Source organism: Monopterus albus, unplaced genomic scaffold (genome assembly GCF_001952655.1).
Source record: "Monopterus albus unplaced genomic scaffold, M_albus_1.0 scaffold2.1, whole genome shotgun sequence".
NCBI classification, from domain to species: Eukaryota; Metazoa; Chordata; class Actinopteri; order Synbranchiformes; family Synbranchidae; genus Monopterus; species Monopterus albus.
In genome coordinates this window covers 6309222-6331468 of record NW_018127882.1, presented here as the reverse complement: position 1 = coordinate 6331468, position 22247 = coordinate 6309222, and the positions used below count along the sequence as shown (strand labels likewise).

General features: G+C 40.8%; 2 protein-coding genes across 2 annotated transcripts in view; both read left to right on the top strand.

The window, feature by feature from the left end:
- Nucleotides 1-8063, top strand: part of nxf1a (nuclear RNA export factor 1a) — a 14942-nt gene extending 6879 nt beyond the window's left edge. The window contains exons 6-23 of the mRNA XM_020591494.1: nucleotides 2-12; nucleotides 576-680; nucleotides 1150-1230; nucleotides 1526-1595; nucleotides 1858-1946; nucleotides 2102-2209; nucleotides 2335-2444; nucleotides 4798-4834; nucleotides 5111-5179; nucleotides 5394-5449; nucleotides 5662-5769; nucleotides 5978-6036; nucleotides 6162-6277; nucleotides 6371-6413; nucleotides 6518-6596; nucleotides 7315-7497; nucleotides 7593-7653; nucleotides 7746-8063. Of these exons, the coding sequence (XP_020447150.1) occupies nucleotides 2-12; nucleotides 576-680; nucleotides 1150-1230; nucleotides 1526-1595; nucleotides 1858-1946; nucleotides 2102-2209; nucleotides 2335-2444; nucleotides 4798-4834; nucleotides 5111-5179; nucleotides 5394-5449; nucleotides 5662-5769; nucleotides 5978-6036; nucleotides 6162-6277; nucleotides 6371-6413; nucleotides 6518-6596; nucleotides 7315-7497; nucleotides 7593-7653; nucleotides 7746-7784 (1424 nt within the window). The 3' untranslated portion in view covers nucleotides 7785-8063. The remainder of the gene's footprint in view (nucleotide 1; nucleotides 13-575; nucleotides 681-1149; nucleotides 1231-1525; nucleotides 1596-1857; nucleotides 1947-2101; nucleotides 2210-2334; nucleotides 2445-4797; nucleotides 4835-5110; nucleotides 5180-5393; nucleotides 5450-5661; nucleotides 5770-5977; nucleotides 6037-6161; nucleotides 6278-6370; nucleotides 6414-6517; nucleotides 6597-7314; nucleotides 7498-7592; nucleotides 7654-7745) is intronic.
- An 837-nt stretch (nucleotides 8064-8900) lies between these two features.
- atg2a (autophagy related 2A) overlaps nucleotides 8901-22247 on the top strand; it is a 26483-nt gene continuing 13136 nt past the window's right edge. Inside the window, 21 exon segments of the mRNA XM_020592215.1 lie at nucleotides 8901-9458; nucleotides 9839-10001; nucleotides 11025-11174; nucleotides 11380-11482; nucleotides 13952-14096; nucleotides 14202-14393; nucleotides 14492-14591; nucleotides 15126-15287; nucleotides 15494-15642; nucleotides 15995-16073; nucleotides 16304-16553; nucleotides 16827-16968; nucleotides 17356-17454; nucleotides 17918-18073; nucleotides 18758-19031; nucleotides 19433-19505; nucleotides 19739-19913; nucleotides 20024-20166; nucleotides 20502-20623; nucleotides 21690-21847; nucleotides 22037-22169. Of these exon segments, the coding sequence (XP_020447871.1) occupies nucleotides 9288-9458; nucleotides 9839-10001; nucleotides 11025-11174; nucleotides 11380-11482; nucleotides 13952-14096; nucleotides 14202-14393; nucleotides 14492-14591; nucleotides 15126-15287; nucleotides 15494-15642; nucleotides 15995-16073; nucleotides 16304-16553; nucleotides 16827-16968; nucleotides 17356-17454; nucleotides 17918-18073; nucleotides 18758-19031; nucleotides 19433-19505; nucleotides 19739-19913; nucleotides 20024-20166; nucleotides 20502-20623; nucleotides 21690-21847; nucleotides 22037-22169 (3139 nt within the window). The 5' untranslated portion in view covers nucleotides 8901-9287.

Sequence of the window (22247 nt, the reverse complement as noted above, 5' to 3'; positions counted from 1 at the left end):
ACACCTGTACAGGTGAGGTTCAGCACATTCTTATTATTAGTTATTACAAAGTAATACGTTTTTATCTAGCCACAGGTGTTTCACGCCAGTGACTTCTGTGCCGGTCCCAAGCCTGGTTAAGTAGAGAGGGTTGTGTCAGGAAGGGCATCCGGCGTAAAAACGTGCCAAATTTACTCATGTGAATCAGATTTGCTGTGACGACAACAACTAACGGAAACATCAAAAAGTAGAATAGTAGTAGCAGATAAAGTAATAGGCTTTTGTGTGTTTTTGAAGTCAGTTGCAACAAAAACTAGCTAAAAAACAATTTGTAAGTGTTCTTTTCATCTTATGCTTGTAATTATATTTTCATAAATTGTGCCTTTTAACTGCATGCAGAGTACTGGTTAAAACAAAGTCATTTGTGGGTCCTTTATTTTATTATTTTTCAAGTTCTTGATTGCAGGTAAATAAAAGTATCTTGAGTCCCCATATAGACACTAAGCTGGAGATTTTAAATTAAAAGTGTTGGTGGGCACCATATTTGTATATGTATGCTTTTAAATTATGATTCCCTGCCCTCCTTGTCTCTCCAGTACCATGTTGACCATAACAAGGTCCATTTCTACGTGGATGATTCCTCTGCTGCCAGTGCCTTGCACAAATGTTCTCACAAGATCTCAGATCCAGATGGTTACAAGGTATGTAATCTCACTGTTATTGCTGCAGAACATGTTTTAAATTTTTATATTCTAAAAGAATATTCTATGTATCATCCAGTCATGGTAACGTGCCACACTGCCCTCAGCCACTTGTAGATGACTACACTGTCACTATCTTCTTACCTTGTCTATGGTGTCACAAAATTCTCAACCAGTAGTTGTGCACCACTGACTTTTAAGTAATGAATAAACATAAATCTCACTTCATCTAAGCCTTGATTTATTTAGGGTATGTCACTGTTTACTAATTAGATTAGATTCAACTTTATTGTTATTACCCATGGACAAGTACAAGGCAGCGAATTGCAGTTCAGCATCTAACCCGAAGTGCAATAACATCAGTGCAGAGTGCGCAGTATCTACAGTCAGAACTAATTTACAGATGGATATGTACAATTGATACAATTTAATAATGTACCTTTTGACACTTGATGTTTGTTTTCTGAAGGTGGAAGTGCATGTCAATGACAGTGCTCCACCATCATTCCTTCCGTCTGACCTGAAGCCTGAGCATTTGGAGCACCTGAAGGTGAGCTAGTAAATTCTGTGGCAGTAATCGCAGTTTGCTGCAATGGATAAATTCTCACAAATACCGTGGCTCAGATTTCAATTAGCCTCTTTAATGAGAGTGAGTATGGATCAAAATTAGATCAGTATTATATGAAAAATGTGCTGGTTGAAAAGTGATGAGGTGTGGGTGAGGTCTGCCAAGTTCATTTATAGGCTCTTAAGCAACCAGGATGTGATCAGCTTTGTGTTTGATATGACAAAAGTAGAAAGGGTGGTTTGGGAACGAATTTTTAAGACAACTCTCTCTCTCACAGCAATGCATGGCAAAACGTTTTGATGGCTCTCAGCAAGCACTGGACTTGAACAACATTCGAACAGACCCAGGTAAGTTGTACTCTTCATCACTTTCACATTTAATCATATGTATGACATAATGTTGAACACATATTCAATCACTTTCATGTAATTATTAAAACTAAACCCCTGAATTATTAGAGATTTTTAATTCTGTTCTAAGTAAATGGCCCCTGTGGTGTTGGTTTACATTGAGGATTCAATACATGGTGCAGACATAAACTGGTATTAAATCCTTCTCTAATTTGGAATATTTGTTTAGTAGTGTATTAATTTTGCTTTCTTGTGCCAGATCTGGTGTCCCACAACATTGAAATTGTCCTGAATTGGAAGACAAACATGGAAGCTGTCATCAAGATCATTGAAGAAAACATTCCAGAGGTAACATTAATACAGTATATGTGTTTTTTTGTTTGCTGGAAAACAAGTAACAGACTATTAGCTATTGTCGTAACGTAGGCACACACCCTAGCAGCTTTGTTATTGAGCGATGGGCAGAGTCATTGTGCTTATATGTCTCCTCTGACTGTTGTCAGCTGACGAGCTTGAACCTGAGTAACAACCGCATTCAAAAACTGGATGAACTGGCTGAATTGGTTACCAAGGTGCCCAATCTGAAGACACTCAACCTTTCCCACAATGAGGTGAAACTGGCTGCTCAGTTGACCTACACAATATTAACCGGACATGAAATACATCCATAGCACTATATTTTATTTTTTAATCCTCCAGTCACATCCGTTTGTTCTGTTTCTGCATGGTCGGCCAGCTGAAATCTGACCGGGAGCTGGATAAGGTGAAAGGTCTGAAGCTGGTGGAGCTGTGGCTGAACAAGAACCCTCTGTGTAACCACTTCAAGGATCATGCCTCATACATCAGGTCAGTCAGTGATTTTATGGGTTGAGGGGAGATGTTTCTTACGGAGGGGACACAGTTGTGTGACTAGGAGTGTGCAGGAGTTTTTCCTGTAAGAGAGGAGTGCTCAGCAGTGTGCTGTAAAAGAACATGAAGCCATTGTGTTTGTGTGTAAGATACCTTTGCAGTAACAGGAACCGTTTCCCCAGCAGTGAAGGATCCTCTTTAGGACCAAGCAGAGCCACCTGACATTCACTGTTAACTCCCTATATTTCTGTATACACATGTGAGAGGGAACCCTATAAATTCAGCTCAGATTATTCCTTTTAGCTTGTTTTTTTTCCCCTCAAGATTTCCTTTTCACACCGCAAACTTAACATTTTTTAAATTTTGAAAGTTGCTGAGAGGACCATCTAACCATGATGCAATGCCACATTGTTTTCCTTTCACCCTGCTTTGACTCTTCCACAGCCATCTTCTTTCTGCCAGTTATTCTGTGGGACATCCTTTCGAGCTTGGGTCTGTTTGTTTGTTCTCAGTGATGCTGCACCCAGCACTCCCCCTGCTGACATCCTGACTAGTTATCCCGTAAACTGCTGTACAGCACCATCACACTGCTTATGCTTTATAACTCTGACAACAAGCTGTTAAAAAAGATTCAGCAGAACAATCCTTTTTGATAGTTTACTCTAAACTGCTTTTAAAAACGCAAATCCAATCCACCGTTTGAGCAGTACTGTATAACAGTGTAGATTGTTTATTGGACAGAGGGAAACCTATGCTTGGCTTCACAGATGTTTGGATGAACAAAGAAAATCCACAGCCAATGATTTCCCCTCCCCTTGTAGCATCCTTGCCCACTCGGCCCCCTGTATCAGGCGAGTATGGAAGGCTGGATAGCCCATGACGGGTAAGATCCCACCTCAAAACCTCGGGACAACCTAAGGCAGGCACAGTCACGATTACTCGGCCTCAGTCCCCATGAGCTCTGACTCACTGACAGCATGACAAGAAGAGATTGAGAAGATGGGACTCCACAGGGAAAGCCATTGGGCGGAGGTGGAGGGGGTTATGTCATTATTAATGACCAGTGGTAAACCAAAAAGAAAGTCTCTCTTCCACTAAGTTGGCTCTCTTTGGCCTAAAACGGGCACCTGCTGTTTAGTGAATGAAGTGGAGAGTTTGACAAACATCCTAACTAACGTCTGAGGGAAATATGAACTGAACTGGAACTGAAGTTCAGTTTTTCCTGAAATAAATACAAAAACAACACTTCCTCTTCCAGTTTTTCATGGCTGTGACCAGTACAACAAAGGCTCAAATATTTAACTGAGAAGTTAGTATAGATGATTATTGATGTAGTTGAATGATTAAAGATATCTGTCCCTCTGTAACCAGAGACTCGGGCCCAAATCAAGCTGGAAAATTGAAAGCAGCATGAAGTACAGTTGCTGTTAGTGCATGACAACCAATCTCAGTGTCAATCGTAACTGTTAAGCTGTGAACTGGTAGCTGCTTTGCATGTGCAGCAGTGGGAGACTATAGGGCGAGGGGTGGGATTGCTGGATCCAGCTCATTCTGAGGCCAGCTGTCCTTTCTGTTCAGCTCTGTTCTCAGATTGTCTTTCTTTGCTGATAATCATGGATGCAAACACCACAGTGAATAGTGACTGGCACCCCTTCTGAATGTTACACCTCTTGTGTTCGTGTCTGTGTAAATTTTACTTTATTTTTTTTTTTACCTAGACCCTGTTTTGTTTTTTGGTGCTGTAGACTCATCTCTTCCCCAACATCTTGACCAGAGTTTTGGGGGGAAGTTAACACGAGACTGGCGGTAACCACTTCTCCCCCAGCAATGCATCACCTCTTTACTAATTCATAACAGATGTGTTTGCTGGTTTCCAGCACAGTCTGGTAAATCATGGGTCACTGCGTTGTATGTGTGTGCTCCTAGAAAAATGTGCTTGTAATGGTTCTCCATGTCAGGTCTGTGTATGTCTCCATATTGTGGGAGAGGGTGAGTATACCTGCTGGTAAGTACATTTGGGAGTGGGAGAAGTGTCAAAGGGCACAGCATGAAAAGGAAGGAGGATAAGAGCGTGTACTCGTATTTGCTTGTATACAAAGAATACATTTTTTGAGCCACTGGTTGTAGTTAGTCTATTTCTGTGTACCAGTACATGACTATATTCTCCCAAATGTTCTTGACAAAATAGCAACCTAAAATTTCATCAACTGAAAGATACAAAATAATTAAGTGGGTTGACAGGTGTGACTGATAGTCGTATTTACAGTGTTGAATATGATTTTACCTGTGTGTATTAGGGGGGGGTCTGTGATAATAACTTTGCTGCTCTTCATTTTTGTTCCTGTACCAGTGCTGTGCGTCAGAGGTTTCCTCGGCTTCTCAAACTGGTAAGTTCATGTTTATATCACTTCATTTTTTTTCTCATAAAAATGGACCTAATGTTAACTGCCTTTTTCATCTCCATGTCCATTGTTGTACAGTTTATAATATTAATGACCCTGCACTGTTAGTCTCCATGATAATGTAGGCAACTTTGCAAATTATGTTTATTAAAAAACATTTTAAAAATATATTAGCAGTATCTTGATACTGTGATATTTATAAAAAAAATTGAATACTGCAGTCCACCATCTCATGTTTTCTCTGTGTGTGCTTTCTTTTAGGATGGACAAGACCTGCCCCCACCCATTGGATTTGATGTGGAAACGCCCACCACTATCCCCCCGTGCAAGGTTACTTATTAATAATGTTGTTCTACTCAAACTGACATTGATGATGTCTTCTGTTGTGACTTCTCAGTGTAACCTCTCCAAGGTGCTTATTTAATTAGGATTAAAATCAGAATTGTAATTTTTAGGCTGCATTGTTCTCCTCCAGGTTAAAGTATCTTGACAGTTATTGTCCCCTTTATGGGCCTGACAAATGTTTGTCCATTTGACAATCCAGGGCAGCAGTTTTGGATCAGATGAATTCAAGGTTCTCATCCTTCACTTCTTGCAACAGTGAGTTTATACCTTTTTATTAACATTCAGTTAATTGGTGCCTATTGTCTAGGGTGAATGCAGTAGTAATGTGAGCCAGCTCGTGACATGTTAATCAGTACTGCTTTTTACACGACTTCAGTTCCAGGAAAGGGTTTTTGGTCAAGAATCACAAGAACACACAGGACCAAAGTCAAGAAAATTAACTCATGTTATATGCAACTGTGTTGTAGGTACTACAGTATATATGACTCTGGGGACAGACAGCCACTCCTGGATGCTTACCATGATGGAGCATCGTTATCCCTCACAACACCATACTCCACACAGAACCCATCTAGGTAAGAACACAAACACAGACATGTTTTTGCATACACATGAACAAATGGGATGTAGAGTTATTCATTATTTCCACTGTTTAAATAAGTAAGTCATTTAAAAATGTTTGTCACAACTTCATCAGTTGTTCTTATCCCACTCTTCACACGTACCTGTCTGAGTCCCAGCTGTATTCACATCGACTCTTATCTGTCCTTCTCTGGTGTTAAGGAGCAGTCTGGGAGAGTATCACAAAGACAGTCGAAACCTGAAGAGGATCAAAGACTCCAGTGAGTTTATCTGTTCTGCTCTTGACCTAACACAGCGTCTGATTTATTGAGACTGAATATTTTTATGATTTTTTTAGATGCTTTTTGATGTTTCCTTTTTTTTTTTTTAATCTTGCCACCTTTAGCAATGCGGTTTCGGCTGCTGAAGCACACACGACTGAACGTGGTGGCTTTTCTCAACGAGTTGCCCAAAACGCAGCATGACATCGCCTCCTTTACTGTCGATGTAAACACCTACACTGTGAGTTCTGACAGCCTGCACTTGGCATTAGTGTCTTCCTCTCACTGTTAAGCATTTCTGTGTTAATTCTGCAACTATGTTTTCTGTTTACAGAGCACACTACTGTCATTCACAGTGAGCGGTGTCTTTAAAGAAGGTGAATTGTTTGGTCTTTGTGATTTTATGTTTTGCTCTCCTTCGCTGCACATACAGTACAAGTGGTGTCAATTTTGTTACTAATTTGCGTTGTCTGTTTTTCAGTTGCTGTTGACGGTAAATCCCGAGACTCAACCATGGCCTTCTCTCGCGTTTTCATCACAGTCCCAGCAGGGACTTCTGGGTAGGTTTAGTGAGATCCCAGTGGTTTCAGTCTTCCTGTTGTCCTTGCTTTCCCCTGTGGAAAAGACCGGTTCCATTGTGCAAACACAGTGATCGCAGTTGTGGATCATCTAGAAAATTAAAAGAACCTGAGGACAGATGTCCTGTGAAATAACAGCCAATGAATGGAAAGATCTATTTTTTTCTATAATTGTTGATTTTATAGGGGCTATGACATGCAATGGTGACTTAAACATTAGGCCTCCTGGCACCCCAGATTTTATGTTTTATAGAGATCTATAGCTGTAATTCAGTGGGCTCACTCACTAGTTTTTCCACAATACGTCTTAAATTAATGTTCTGGTCATCTCGTATAAACAATTCAAAAACAAGCCTGCATAAGAGGTCTAAACAAAAATAACTGATAATTTTTATTATCTAACGTACTAACAAAAAATACATGTTGCAAGTTTATTCGGTGCAATTAGATGCTGATGAATTGTAATATTAACTAACTACTCAAACTGTTTTAATGAAAATTGAGTTATGTAGCTTTCATGAAAGTAGGATTTATGGCACGGCAGTAGTACAAGGCCATATTGGTTATGCCTAGGTGAGTCTAATAACCTGGCATGTGAACTTCGTCTTGGTGTATGTGGCAGGTGATCTTAAGAGGAAGTTTATATCCTCCTGAAATTCATGAAACATTGTCTCTCTACTGTGTTCTTCCTGTGCCACAGGTTGTGCATCGTCAACGACCAGCTTTTCATCCGAATGGCCACAACAGAGGAGATTAGGCGAGCCTTTGTGGCTCCTGCCCCGACTCCATCTTCCAGCCCTGTCCCCACCCTCACTGCACCGCAGCAGGAGATGCTCACAGCCTTCTCACTGAAGTCTGGCATGAACCTGGAATGGTCCCAAAAGTAAGTCTGCTGTTGTAATAGCAGTGCTGGCAGTGTTGTATGCCATCATTTATTCACTTCATTTTAAATATCTAAACACTTATTTTCTGTTGTAGGTGTCTGCAAGACAATGAGTGGGATTTCAACAGAGCGGCACATATCTTCACTCAGTTAAAGGTAACATGATTTATATTGATTCTTCTCATTTCCATAATGGTGTGCAGATTTTATAGCAAGGCACTAAAATGCTTTTTCCTTTTACTTTCCAGAGGGAAGGCCAGATTCCTGATGTTGCATTCATAAAATGAAGAGATGAACAATACTTGTGTGAAATTAAATCTCCTATAATTTTATTTATCAGTTTTGTTTTATTCTTTACAAATAATGTAGATTCAGCATACTTATGTTAAATGTTTTAAAATGTCACATTGATCTGAAGACTGTCTTAATACAGTGGTTGGCTATCGTAACTTTAGTTTCTGAAAATTTGTATATAAATCACTACATGGTTTCATAGGAATAAAGATGTTTAACATTGTTTATATTGATTTGTTATATTACACTTGACAATAAAAATTTTGTCATAACTGATAAAATTCACTACAGCCACAATAAGAACAAAATATTGAGCGTGAAAGTAAATTCTTGACCTTGGAAACGCTAGTATCTTAAAACAGAAAAAGTCTTAGCGTGAAGTCACTTATGAATAGATTTGTTACAGGGGCGCTGCAGTTAAAGGGTGTAAACATATAAATGTGACTTCAGAAAGTATTCAGACCCCTTCAATTTTTACACACTTGAGTATAGGTTTAACTTTAACTGGATAAAACTGCCATTTTTGTCTATCATCCTCACATTAACTTGTAGTGACAATGAAAATATTTATGGACATTTTAGCAAATTCATTAAAAGTAAAAAATCTGTCATTTAGTATTCTTTAATAACGGCTCTAATATTTTTTCAGTTCCTGTAATTATGCTTTCTCAAAATATCAAGGATTGGACAAAACTTAGAAATGTGACATGATTTTTACCAGTCTCTCCAATATGTTGATAACTCTTATTTAGCTTGTGTAATTGGTATAACATAGCACATCTGTATTTTACATACATATTCTTTTCAGAAGGTGGATGCACTTGTGTGTTCTTCCTTGTTGCTTCTTTGTTTTGGAGTAAAATCAAGATCTTTACTTATCATTAAAATAACTCATTCCTTATGGTATGGAATTTACTCCATATTCCAATTATTTGCACGTAGATTGTTCCTAATGGGATGTTAATTTGAGGCCAAAATATATATGTAAATTTAACTGATAATGTTATGTACTACAAATGCCTATTCGAATTGTATTCAGGCGGATAAATGGACCTTACAAAGATGGCGCCTGGGTGCCATTATGTCTTTTTTCCGGATTTAGCCTTGCGTCCGCGGTGACGCATGACGCACAGACGTCTCCACCATATCGTCACTTGGCGTATGATAACAATAAACAACCCCTGAAACAAGAGATACGAACCGACAAGACCGTTTCGTTTCAATTCGACACAAACGGGCTGAAAGTATGTCCCGAGACGGCTACAGTCGGTTGGAGTAACGTCTCGTTAAGTAACGTGGGAGGCTCGTCGGTTGTGACACAAAGTATTTTCTAGTTTTTGTGTCAAACCCCTTCCTTAGCCCCTTGTAGCTAGCTGTGGCTCATTCCTCATTTTTGCACACTTTGTGTTGGTCTGTTATGCAGTTGCCAGAGGACTGTTCTTGTACTCGTTCTCCTTGCCACTTCTTCGCTCCCTCTCCCCGCTCTCTTTGGCCCTATGTCTCGCTGGCTTTTCCCCTGGTCCGGCTCAATCAAGAAGCGGGCCTGTCGGTACCTCTTACAGCACTACCTCGGTCACTTTTTGCAGGAACGTCTGAGCTTGGACCAGCTGGGCTTAGACCTATACAACGGCAGCGGTGTCATCAAGGAAATCAACCTCGATGTGTGGGTGAGTTTTGATAAAGAGGACCTCATCAGTAGCGGTCTTCGGATGTTTTTGTCGGACTCAACCACCCTTGACTGTTTCGCAACTGCACTGGAGTTCCACAACAATCTCCAACGTCATACTGGTAGCTTAGCTCGCATTACCGCGAGGCATTTTACTGATGGGAAAAGCATCACGGACATCATTATCTACATTTCCTTCAATGTCTAAACGCTCTGAATATATAGATAGACCAGCTATGCTAACTGTGCACTGTCCTTTACAAGTCAGCACCATTCAGTCTATGTACTGCACCCAGAATGATGAGACAAATACGAAACCAGTTATTTCTTTTACTTTATATTTCCCCCTACTCCTTACTGTGTGTTTCCTCTTTTCACCAGGCGGTCAATGAGCTTTTGGAGTCTCTGGGGGCTCCACTGGAGATAGTGGATGGCTTTGTGAGCAGCATAGCAGCGACCATCCCTTGGCAAGCTCTTCTGACCGATCACTGCACCTTAGAAGTTTCTGGTCTTCAAATAACATGTCGTCCCAAGTATCGGACCAGTAGGTTCACTTAAAAAATATCCTTTTGAATCAACCTGGGTGATTTTCTCCAGGTTGTATTAGCCCACACTGTCCCCATTCATTCTGCCGACATAAAGCAAGGAATGGCGGATTGATGGTGGTCCAGATGTGGTTGGTAGAACAAGACAGTGTCAAGCCATAGTATAGCTCTGTCCCTGCCAAAGAGAGGTCAGCAGGGGGCAGCCTTCATATTTTTCAAATATTGTCCATACTTGTATGAAACAGTGGTTGTATTTTAGTAGTTTAAAGGTTACTCATTATTCAGTATTTTTACAACCAAGCCTGTATAACCTCATTATATGAATATTAATGTGAAATAGCTACAGGGGGCTATAGCAAGCTTGAATAGTTAGAACACTTCTGTAAAATAACGATAAATACTCTACTTGTAAGCTTACCTTTGATTGACACTTATTCCACAGTGTAGATATATGCCCATATTGTCCAAATGAGAAGTCATGATTAATACTGTAAAGTCTGATTTCTTTAAGTTGTTGTTGATATAGAGCACAAGTTTGAGTTCTTCAAATGTCCATGTTTGAAATTATGGCCCAGTTATATTTTACAACTATTGTTTGCTATTTTATTTGAATTCTGAGTGTTTCTTTGTATGCCTAGAGTACCTGCCTTCAAAAGGCCCCATGATGAAATTAAGAAAGTAGTGTGCAAAGCATGTCCAACTTTCAATTGACACTACCACAGTGCAACGGGTTGTATTTTATAATATAAAATTATACTCATGCAAAGCTACAACTGTCAGTTACTATGCAAAGTGACAATTATTAGTGTCCAAAATTGAATATTTATGCTCACTGCAGAGTAAGCTACTGACTTTTTAGACAAATGCTTAGGTATCTGTCTAAGCACAGAAAGAAAACAGTGAAAAGGGGAAAAAGACCACTGTCTTAAGATGAGTCGTCATCTGTGTTCAAGGAGCGATCACCTTTACAGCAGCCTTAAAGGACAAAACTGACTAAAGCACATGCCTTTGCTTGCACTCAGGTGGGGGGTGGGAGTCCCAAGGCTGGTCATCAAGCATGACCTCCAGCATGCAACTGGCTCAGGAGTGCCTGAAGGACCCCCCAGAGGCATCGGAGGAGCCGCCTGCCCCCCTGGAGGGGCTTGAGATGTTTGCACAAACTATTGAGACAGGTGAGACAAAGCTGTGTGTCCTCACTTTGTAAAAAGTGACAATGCCAAATGTAGACAAAAATTTCCAGTAATAATACACAATAAAAGTATTAGTGAAAACAATTCCCAAATGAAGCCCAGTCTGAACACATGGCTAAGAAAAGATGACTGGAAAGATCAGTGCTAATAAATCTTTGCATGTATCTCATCTTGTATGTGTGTCCAGTCCTTCGTCGCATTAAAGTCACCTTTGTAGACACTATCATCCGCATTGAACACCAGCCCCTGGACCTGGAAACAGGCATTGCCTTAGAGGTGCACATCAAACGGTAGGTTGGAGTAAATGTTCTAAGTTTCACTCAGAGAAAATGGGCTGCAAACAAGAAAAATTAGATTTTCTTTCCCAATGAAAGACCTTTAGATTATTGTTCCTCATCCTTTTGTTTTTTTGCATTTTATTTGAAATTCCCTGTTTTTTATACATACTCTAGTTAATTCATTTTCATGGAAAATACTTAACATATTACTCGTGTTGTCGAAACACTGTGAAAGGAAGAAACTTGGTACATTTAGAAATATAACTTTAAAGGGCACCTTTACAGTTTGATTAACAGTTCTATATATTTATAGAAACTTCTACCTTAGTTGCTTTTTCATTTTATTGCTTTAGAAATATGAAGCAGATCAGCTCAGAAGAGTCACCTGATTTGTTCTACAAAGAACATGGTGCATGTAAAGCTACTTAACATGTGATTTGCATCTGTTATCATTACATTTGAATACCGCCTATAGCTTTAAAAGGCACAGGGGTGGAAGTATGTGAGGTTTCCTGGCATATCCATGTAATTGATAATGATGTCTTACTCATATGAAGAGTAATTATTCTGTGATCAAAACACAAAACATATTAGTTGGTTGTGATTTTAACTAAAAGAGGCTTTAAATTACACCTGTAACCATGTGTTTTCTGTAGTGGAATCAGTACATCGTTTATCAAATCTCCTTGACATGTCATAAACTAACAATGCTGATTTTTGTATTTTGCTTGTGTTTCTCTTTCCATCACTCACTCCAGTGTAGTGTCTTTCTCTATGATCAGCAACATTGTAACTCTCCCACATCAGTGCTTACACTACTATCAGGGCAGATGGAAAGCAAAACAGAATCTAAGAATTAGACTTCATCTTCTCTCTGCTCAGCAGCAGACAAGGAGAACAGGCCCCAGCTCATAATGAACTTGCTCTTCTTAGCCTTGTGTTGTGAAATGGCCTCAGTGTGCAGCTCATTTTAAACAGGGATGGTATCAACAAGGTCGTTCACCTGAACAGGGTCTTATCAGTTGCTGCAAATAACTTCTGGGTGCAGAGACAGTGTCATCAATATGGGCTGTGAGGGGAGTCAGTGGCGGTGACAGTGATGGATAGGTGTAAAATAGCCACAGCCACTGTTGCTATGGACAGCCAGATTGTTACCTGAATGTAGGTATTAGAGGTATTAAAAGTGATTATCGTTCTTAATGGATTTGCGTAGGTTTGCTGCATTGTTGACATAACATATTAACTATTTACAGCTGCAGTGGTCATTTCTAATCAGATGTAATAGTGCTCAATAGTGACATTATTATCATTGCTACATCTGCAAAGTGAAGGTAGCTGAGGTAATTTATAGTCGTCCTATAGTTGCATACCTTCTCAACTGCTCCTTTGATTTGTTACCAGCTGCTGTTGGCTTCCTTTGTATATGTCAGGGTAATTTCCACTGGGAATGCAGGGGACATGTCCTTTTCTCTTTTATAGTTTCAGATTGATTTTCTCACTAAAATCTCACTAAACATTTCCCTCTTTCTGCCCTCTGGCTACAGTACAGCTGAGAGAAGAAATGAATAGATAAAAATGTGCCTTTAGTTATTAATGTGCGCTCAGAAGTTCTTTGAGCTTTTTTAGCCCTTGGTTTCAGCTCTTAGGCTACAGACTGCCTTGCCTTTTTTAGGCCTATGTTTTTCTTGTTTGAAAAAAATCTGGGCTTTTTTTTTTGTTCAAAGTGAAGTTTGTTCTAAAAAAAACTCTTCACTTTAACATCATTAAAAATAAAGAACCCAGTGCTCTTTGTAGTAAATATACAAACACATTATACATCAGAACATTTCATCTATAAAACTACATTTGTCTTAGTTAGGGTCACAATACAGTACAGTTTATTTATTTATATATTTTGCTTTATGCTCTTCTCACTTCTGAAACTAAATCATCACCCTGGTATGTCACTTGACTGTTGACATTTTACCGTGGCACTGTTGAACCCTTTTTGTTTTCCTGGCAAAGCTTCTCAGGATGGCTGTGTTCTCTAGGATTACAGACAGGAGGTTCTGGACATCTGAACAGTCAGACCTTTAGAACAGCTCATAAAAGTCCTGCGAAACATGTTACAGTGTTTATCAGTGTTGATTAAAAGCTTGTTCTCCAGTAGTCGGTGGCATCATCTCTCCTGAAGAGATAAGGCACTGATAGTGTGACAGTTTTTCAGCAACACAAGACAAAATAATGTGATAGAGCTCTGTACAAATGGTACTGAATGTCAAGCAACACAAGACAAAACAATGTGACAGAGCTCTGTACAAATGGTACTGAATGTTTCTCAAAATCACATTACCTTAAACCATTTTTTTCACAATCCAGGTGACAACTTCTTCATTTGTACTAGACAAACCACAGCCTGTTCTTTTTAGTTCTTAACAGCATCACTTTTCCTCATAGATACTCGCTTTAATTTTAATGTTTGTTTACATGATGTTGCTCCAGGCTGGAGTACTTCGACGAGGCGGTGCGAGATCCAGCCAGCCAGACTGCTGTGCCTGTTGACATCCACCAGCCGCCTGCCTTCCTGCACAAGATCCTCCAGATGAGTGCTGTTCAGCTGTTCTACGACAGCACCGGCATAGTACAGGTGATACACACCATAAATGTGCCACAGTATTTCTAACAGTCAGGACAACAACCCCAATGTAACTCTTTAATATCTTTAAATGCTAAAAGATTTTTCTTTCTTAAGGGTCCTCCGGAGGAGGTTCGCCATGATTCAGCCATGGCTAGTGAAGGAGAGGAGGAAGAGGAAGAGGAGGGGGTAAAGCCCCTGGTAACCCCTCCCTGTCCTCCATCTCAGCCATTACTCATAGGGAGTTGTTCTGGTTTCATCGAAACCACCGTCAAGGTCAAACAGAACGACATGCTGCCTGGACCAAAGGTGTGTGTAGCTCTTTCTTGTATTGTATATTAAGTATACAATACAGTTGTCCTCTCATACTGACTTCTGTATCGTGCGTTTTTCTCTGGGGTGTTCAGTTGGAATTGGATGGAAAGGTGGGCTGCGTACACATGCTGCTGTCTCCAGATCAAATCACCCATCTGATAGACCTGCTGGCAGCTCTCAGCATAGACACTGGTACAGTACCACACAGCCACTGTGATGTAACGCACATAACACCAACTCAAGACCAGGGCCACACATGCTTTTGTGATAAAATGTTCCATATTCACACTGTTCGACCAGACAGGACAGTTTAATGGGAAATTTGAGTCTGAATTTAGGATCTTAATTGTGTCTGCTCTGAGAGGTGCGACCGGTACTCATTTCTTCATCCTTTGTGTTTATGATGAGTAAAATGAACCAAGAACACACATTAATACTCTCACTCATAAAGTCGAACCACAAATTTACATTAGCCATACATATTCTATCTTCTGTTTATCTCGAAACTAAAAGGTAATGACCTGCCCGCAAGCTTCAGAAATACACAACTTATGACTAATATAATTTAGAAATACATTAGCAATGTAAAACTCATCAGGCTGGAGGGCTCTGACCTAGGTTCACTGACATCTGTAAATGGCTCATAAACATGAGCTGAGATTCTGCCTCAGCCTCTCTCTTCCTCTCTCTCTCTCACACACACACACTGATAAACCTCTTCCCCAGAGCCAGAGACTAATTGTGGAGTACACAGCCGCCCATTAGACACAGACGACCTGCGTATGATTGAGGAGGACCTCAGTAAGCAGCTGGGCTCCAGTCCCAGAGACGGGGAGTGGGAGGCAGAGCCTGAATTGGAGCCTTACATTACCCTTCTGGAGAATGGAGGTACAGAGAGCAGCAAAGGTTAATCATGCCAGAATTAATACAAGTTACAGGAAATCATTCTTTACTGGCTGATTGCCCCACCTGGAATGCTGATTTGGAAATAACTTTCAAGACACTCCACCTGTCTTTCCTTCCTGCCAAAGTGTTAGTTTACAATGTAGGACTTAACATGTTATTTGGTGTATGTGTGCATTTTGTTTCTGCAGAAATGTTTTATTCCATGGGTCCTGGGATGAGCAGTAGTGTGACGTCTATGCGCTCCGGCAGCGAGCTGTCAGACAGTGATATGGAGTCTTCTACACACAGTCTAGCCAGCCTCTCACAACCCACAGCTCTGTCTGCACAGGCACAGTCTGTGAGTGTGTGCATGTTTATAGTTCAAGCATTTAGCTGATGGTCATATGTAAAGCAATGGTTGGTGTTTGATTAGCAGAATAAGCTTAATTTCCTAGATCATTAGTATTTGTATTATGTAGTACTGGTATTACCATGAACGCTTTTAGATACATTAGTTTGCCTTTTTATGTTTTTTTAAAATATAAAACACTGTGCAAGTGTTTACACATGGCAGATTGGGTATTATCATATAATGTTTTATAGAATTATGTGTGCTGTTGTTTAACTTTCTTTCTTACAGAACTGTAACTTGTAAATATACATATCAAATCACACATAATCTGGTCTCCATCTCTAATTTTCCCTACCAGGGCATGATGAATTGTCCCAGGAGATATCCTGTAGCCGGCTGCCTGTCAAGTCTACCACAGGCCAGCAGCCGGACCAGAGGTAAAATCAGCTGCAGTGTTGAGTAACAGGTTTAAGTCAGTTCTGTGAAGGAATCTGCAGGTTAACATATGAAATATCGGACAGTTCTCAAACTGGTACTCGGAGCCAGATAATGTTTGCAGTTTCAAGCTAAAATTGTGTTGTTTTTCATCATTATTTTAGGATTGATTAAGAAAGCCTGCATCTTTTTGTTATGAAATAAACCTGAACTCTTGAATTCTCCCTTACAGGACGTTCACACAGCGGCCAGGCAGAGCAGCTGAAGCCTGATGCTTTACTGCGGCTGACGCTTGGTGGGCTCACCTTGACCCTGCTGCAGGAGGAGCCGTCGTCTAGACCTGACAGACCCTCGTCACTGGCTCAGGTGTCTCAGATGTTCTTCCAGGAGCTGACATTCTTTAAGGACAGCATGTTCAGCGAGAGAGACTTCAACCATCTGAGACAAGGCTTCGCCAAAGCCTGCCCACACTCCCATCTCAGGTAGAAAAGCAGAGATGCATATTTTGTCTTTGGTGAGTCATTGAAATGTATTTTTGTGCAGCAATTGGATGTTTACTTTGGACTTTTTCATCATGTTGTGTTTCTCTCCCCTTCTTTTTCTTAATCCTGTCCCCACTCCCACTTTTACATCCAGCAATTCACATGAACACACACACACACACACACACACATCTATTGTGAAGGCCTTCTACAAGCTTCTAGCAGTGAGTGACTGCCTCATGCTTTCTCATCTCCTCTGTTGTCCTCTTCCAGACTGACGGGAGCAGCAGTGCAGGTTGCTTGTGAGATGCGGAGCGGGAGGCGTCGCAGTCGGACTATGACCTCTGACCTTTCCTTCAGCAGACTGGAGCTGTTGGAGTCCCTCTGGCAGGACGGGAAGCCTGAGTACAGTGAGGTGGGAAATGTCTTTGTAGCTCTCCAGCTGATTCTGTGACGGTGTTCATACTGCAAGACTTCAAACTTAATTACATCTTATTAGGCCTTTCACAGTAGGTCATTATATTTTTAATGAGGCCAGTAATTACTGCTGTTGCAAACAGTAACAATGGTAAGTGATCACATAAGTCTGTACCATTTCAGTGTCTGAACACCTGTGTCACAGCTGACACTTATTTCTTTTTTTACTAGAACCAATGGCATATACTGTATATTTGACTTCCAGCATGTTGGAAATCTCAGATGAAAATGTCATTTATAAGAAAACTTTATCTACTGTCTGAAAGTAGTTTATGTTGTTATGAAGATTTGAGAGTGCAGTGTGTCTTTCTGTGTCTCTTTCCAGCTGCTTCAGTTCCACAAAGCTGGTCTGTTCAAAGTTGGAGCTGCAGCCAGACCTTGTGCCCAGATACACTACAGCCTCAGTGAGAAACACCTGCGTAAGGTACATATTTATTTACACACATACTGTACACACCTTCTTTATCTTAAGAAATTTTATTTATTTACATTCATTTTCTGTTTGTTTTGGTATAAGGTAGATTTCAAACTGTGCTGTACAGCTTATGATTGTTTGATTTGTGTAGTAACAAAGTAGTTTAGTGTTAAAATGTAGACACCGGACCCTGAGAAAGACTGGTGTTTTAGGTCGAGCTGTGAGGATTCACAGGAGTCATTACAGACAACGGGAACAAATTAATTATTTGATAAATGAAACATGACTACAAATGAAAAGAGATAAAAGTTACACCCCCTTCCTTCAGTGTAATATTTACACTAACAAAGATTTCTAATCAGACAAACTGTATCATACTGGATAATAACTTAATAATTTATCCGAAAACAGATACATCAGCATATCCTTTAAAACATGTCTTGTGTGTGTGTGTGTGTGTGTGTGTTGGTAGGGAAAACAGCGGGTTGTGCGGCGGGACAGTGTGTTGCGGGTGGAGCTGGCAGAGCTGAGCGCTGAGCTGGATCTGGACACCCTCTGTCGCCTGCAGAGCCTCAGCAAAGCCTTCAGCCACTGTCCCACACAGACTGCTGGACCGGGACTTGCACAGGTGGAACTGCACTTGTATTTTAATTCATAATAAAGAAACCTATTGAAAAGGTCTTAAAAATGTAAACCTCCCAAGAAATCCATGATAATATCATGACGTGAAAACAGGAATGAACATACATGTTACCAGTTCTGTTTTGTCATAGCATGATTAAGCATACCAGGAGTAAGGGCAGTTTGTAATGACTATGGAAATACATGAATCCAATACAAGGTAAGCCTGATGATTTAGGGTAGGTCATAGCATATGTTTGTAATTACAACCCAAACCTGAACAGTGGACTTCGAGCTCCAAGAACTATTTATCTCATGTTAGTAAATTTTGAGAGCAGTTTTTGAATACACAGAACACATATACACTTGTGAATTCTATGGAAATCTGAAGTGGAATTAAAGAATTTAAGGTCATGTTTTGGAGGCTGAGAGATGAACTTTTACATCAGCCAAACAATGGGAAACTTTAAAAAGACAACCTCATCATGTCTGATGAGTCATAGTTGTGTTGACACAAACATACACAAAATTGCCAGGTGTAGGAGTAAATAAGCAGGCTGGTCTTAAGCAGCTGGTAGAGCAGTGGTCAACGCTGACTACAGTTGTGACTGAATCACTTTCTAAGTCCACATTCAACTAAATTTAATTTTGTAAATAAATATTAAAAGGTTTCTCACGTGTTTCCTCCCAGACTCAGAGCAGTGAGCTGTGCTCCTCCTTCACCCTCCTCTCACCTCATGCGGTCCTCAGACTTCGTTTCCCCATACCTGACTTGCGACCCCCCCCTAAGCGTCGACCTTCGACCCAGAGGTCACTGCGGCAAGAGACCTTGGTGCTGGAGCTGTCGGAGCTGGAGCTGAACCACCGGGAGGCTCCAGACCTCCAGGGCGAGCAGTCTGCTCCGAGCCAACCGTGGGCTCCCTGCCTCACCCAGCTGCTGGAAGCCTCATTTACCGATCTGCATGGTGCGAACAAACTGTATTCAGTTAGTGTAGTTGTCTTTACTGACTGACTGGTTCATGAAAAGAGCAGCCAAAGACTTCGAGTACACTGACCACTACCCATTGCTCATCATAGATAATCCAGTGTGTCCACTATATAAGACTGACTGTATCTCTTTTAGAGTTATTTATTACCAGTATGTCTTTTGATCATATTTGTGAGAGATGATATACGATGTTACAGATCGTACCATTTGATGTTTTGTATGAGTTATCTTAAAGCTTATTTTCAGGATTTAATCATTATTAAAAGCTATAAAAGCAACTCTATGGATATATACATATTTCACATATATAAATATGGCTGAAGCTGAACTTTTAAATGTGAAATGCAGACAGAGAACTGATGTGTTGTGTCCCACCAGGGACATACGAGGGCTGGGAGGGCGGCTCTTTCCCCTGTATCAGAGTGAAGAAGAGCCGTGACACTCTGCCCAGGTTTGTAGCAGTGAGCGTGAGAATAATTACATACACAGTTGACAAAAGATATTTAGGTGTTGAGCTACATGATGTAATCTACTAGAAATCAGCACAGTACTGACGCCCTCCCAGATTAAGTTGTTTGTCTTGTCTTAGCGGAGTCATTCTTAGTCATCAAGTTGGACAGCTTACTCAACCAGCAGCCAATATTACTTATGAAAATAAACCTGTCCTCATTTTTCTGTGAACAGGATATCAGTGCGTGTGCGTGGAGGTGAGGCGCGGGACCTGGCAGCAGGTCTGGGTGGGATGAACCTGGGCCTCATCAGGGACCTGGGGGCCGCCTTCTTTGAAAGTCACTGTGAACTCAACGACAAAACCAGCTCTCCATTCTCCTCCAACCGCACCATGTTTGAGACTGAGGAGGTGTGCTGACAGACACACAGAAATAAAAATCACATCCCATTTATCAGCCACCTTATCAAGATCATAGACTTAACTCCTTCCTCCTCACCTCTCCTGCTTCCTTGGTTTAGATGGTGATTCCAGCCGACCCAGAGGAGATGCGTCAGTTTCAGGCACAGTGTGTTGCACAGTGTCAGTGTGCTGTGGATGTCAGCCTGCCGCTGGCCTACGTCCTCCTGCCAAGCAAACAGGCCTTCCAGAGCATCTACAACAGGTATGAGTAGCATGAGTGTGATCGCTGTCCTCAGAGATAACATTATCCACATTTTGAATCGTCTTTGATAGAATAAACTACAAAGAGCTAAGGTCTTTTTCACCATACAAGATTTTGTTGTATTGCAAGTTCAGTCTTAGATGAGCGCAGAACAGGGTTAAGTGTTACAGTCTGCCTTTAAACATCACATCGTTTCTTGATTTATTTATTTTTATATTGTTTGTGTTAGATAGATTCTTCTTTAGATAGCTTTGTTTCTCTTTAGGTCTTTACATTGGTCTTAAATCCTGTATTGGAAGTAACACTTTTTTTTCACCCACCCTTTAATCTAAAAGGATCAATAATGATCTATTGATGTGGGAGCCGCCTCCCCCTCCTCCCCCCTCAGCTGACAGCCGCAACCACAGCCGACATCACCATGATGAGTTCCAACTCTGCAAGTCTGCCTTTAGACTGGGTGAGTTTGACATGTGGATCTTAGATATATTAGCAACTTCTTTTTCCATTAGCACAGTTCACTCTGCTTTATTCATGCGGAGCCGGGCAAGCACAAGTTGGACTTCATTTCCATCTGTTTCTAACAGCAGGAGGTAACCATGCTGACTCAGTTCAGTCAGCCCTGCTTCCACCCAGGGCAGAATGGGGCCGAGCTCCACCTTCAAAAGACCCTGGTCATTTAGACACATGATTGGCTGAAACATTGCACTGAGGGGAAAGTCCTTACATTCAGCATTCACTTTTTGTCTGTAATTTCATTGTAGCAAAATTGGAAAATGGAGTCTCTCACTTGGTCTTCTGATGAATGGTTAAAATAATGCCTTGTGCCAAAGGCTCCATGTTGCAAGCTAGTAACTAACATCTCACTGACACTAAGGCTATGTCCAGAATCTCTCCCTACTCACCATATTGCATGTTAGCCATGTTGTAGTGGTGTCCAAATGATGACTGTGTAAATCTATCCACTATATAGTGCACTCAAAATTTCCACAATAGAATGTAATAGTAGTGTACATGCCATGTACGCTACTTTCTGCTAACAATCCCACAATGTAATGCTCTGCATCTTGTCAGGTGGAAAACTATTGTTGCACAATTCTACAACTGTTAGCGATGATGCACAATGACGATGATTAATGAGTGTCTGAAATATCAATTTACTCTACACTATTGAATGAACTCCTTAGTGTACATAATTTAGGGCGTAGTGAATGAGTGAATACGGAGTGATTTTGGACACAACCCATGAGTTATGCGTCGCTTCACAGCGGCTCACACTGCCCCCTCATGATCAGGGTGTAGAAGATGAGCAAGTGTTTTATAGTGCAGTGGAAACACAACTGCACTGACTTTGTAGCAGCTTAGTACAGCTCTGTTGTACACACCTCAGTTTGGCAAGAGAGGTTGTTAAAAAGTATTTATATTACTCAGGAAGGTTTTGTCCTGTATTTGGATGAGTTTTGTTTTTTCATTGATGAATGAAATTAGAAACATGTTCTTCTTTCTTCTCTTTCTCTCTGCCATAGACTCTGACTCAGAAGAGGACGAGCCTCAGTTCTACTTGGCCAGTGAATCCTCTGGAAGGACGCAACTGTCAGCTCCCCAACCCAACCACAACCTCAGTCTTCTCTCCCTCACTGTGATTATCAGCAAAGGTCGCCTCCAAGCCAGAACAGACAGGAAGGTGAGCCAGGAGCCTTCCAACCAAAGCATTAGGAGAGTACCAAGCTGTGCACTCCACTGATGAGTTTAATTGAATGTTTTATAGCCCCTGTTTGCTGTGCTGGCTTGATCCATTCAGAACTGTTGTACATGTATTCACTTTTCATCAAGTGTGTTTCTTAACAGTTTCCATTCATTTTCATTGATTCAGGAAGACCAGAGTCATGGGGAACTTGTACTTGATCTGGAAGGGGGGAAGATATTCACTGTGGCACAGCACCATAATGATCCCAATCTCAACTTCCTGTGTCTAGAGAGTAGACGAGTTGAGCTTTATCATCGAGGTGCACATTGTCACTTTGTTTGCAGATATTTATTACAACATAATTCATATATTTCCATTTTAAATTAAAATGTTAATG